Raw genomic sequence first — 1,108 nt, 5'->3', positions numbered from 1 at the left:
GCACCGGGAAAGCAGACTGGAGGCGGAGGCTGCTCCGAAAGGCGTTTTTATAAAAAGCTGCTCGGTTCGCTCGGTACCCATAAAACGATACAACTCTGCAAGTGTAGAAATGTAATAAATTAGACACAAGGCTCCTAGCCCCGCCCTTGCCGCTGCCCCCCAGCTAAAGAGCAGGGGGGGAATCTCCCAACACCCCAAAAATAGACTCTCACACCCCCCAACCAGAGCCCCCCTGGGCCCGCTTTGGTATAAAAGGCCCAGGTGTCCGGGCCCCCCCCCCCAGCCCCTTCTGCAGCCCCCAGGCCCTCGGAGAAGGAAGCGGCGCCGGGCGGGTTGTGCAAGAGCCCGGCCGGGGGGGCCAGGTCCCAGGGGAAGCAGGAAGGCGCCGGGGTGGGGGGTGACACACATGGGACCTCTTCCCCTTTTGCAGCCAGCGTGACCCCAGCCCCAGCGCCCGAATCCTGCCCTGCGCAGCGGGGAAGCTTTTTCTTCCTTTTTCTTGCTGCTTTTTTTTCCCTGTTTGTTTCTGTTTTATCTATACATATATTTATATATATATAAAAAAAAAAAAAAGAAAAAAAAAGAAAAGAGAAGACACGTGAGTGGTGGCGGGGGGCTGTCCGGAGCCCCCCGCGTGGCTCTGCCGCGATACATTCGTGTGGGGTCAATACTGAGAAACGAGCGTCCTCGGGCGGCAGCTCCGGTGCCCAAAGCGCCAGTTTTGGCTGCACGGTGCAAGGCCGGACGTCTCCGTCCCTCTATGGGGGGTCCCAGGACCCCCCCCCCACCCAGTGCCACCTTCACACCGCGAGGGTCCCGTGGGCGGGGGGGCTGCGGGCGGCACCCTCGGCTCCCCCTTTCCTGCGGCGCAGGGTGTCGATCCAGGCGGCGCCGGGGCGCATATTCCTGCCGGAGGTGATGAGCTCGCCGAAGCCCTCCTGGTGCGCGAAGGCGTAGCCGGAGCGGCGCCCGCCGCCGCGCCGCCCGCCCGCCCGCTGCCCCTTGGGCTTCTTGCGCACCAGCTGCGTGTAGCGCACCTGCAGCGGGGACAGCGGCCGCCGCCGTCGCCACCGGTCACCCCCGATGGCTCCCGAAGCGCCCCCTGAAT

General features: G+C 63.8%; 2 protein-coding genes across 2 annotated transcripts in view; both read right to left on the bottom strand.

Moving 5' to 3' along the window:
* The window catches only part of IL6R (interleukin 6 receptor), a 2,976-nt gene extending 2,895 nt beyond the window's left edge, over positions 1-81 (bottom strand). Inside the window, exon 1 of the mRNA XM_026048483.1 lies at positions 78-81. Coding sequence (XP_025904268.1) covers positions 78-81 — 4 coding nt within the window. The remainder of the gene's footprint in view (positions 1-77) is intronic.
* Positions 82-800: 719 nt separating this feature from the next.
* ATP8B2 (ATPase phospholipid transporting 8B2) overlaps positions 801-1,108 on the bottom strand; it is a 7,231-nt gene continuing 6,923 nt past the window's right edge. Inside the window, exon 22 of the mRNA XM_026048497.1 lies at positions 801-1,102. Within this exon, the coding sequence (XP_025904282.1) occupies positions 801-1,102 (302 nt within the window). The remainder of the gene's footprint in view (positions 1,103-1,108) is intronic.

Source organism: Nothoprocta perdicaria, unplaced genomic scaffold, assembly GCF_003342845.1.
Source record: "Nothoprocta perdicaria isolate Ctin4 unplaced genomic scaffold, notPer1 scaffold_543, whole genome shotgun sequence".
NCBI lineage: Eukaryota > Metazoa > Chordata > Aves > Tinamiformes > Tinamidae > Nothoprocta > Nothoprocta perdicaria.
The sequence above is the reverse complement of the archived record's forward strand: the minus strand, read 5'-3'. Positions and strand labels throughout refer to the sequence as shown.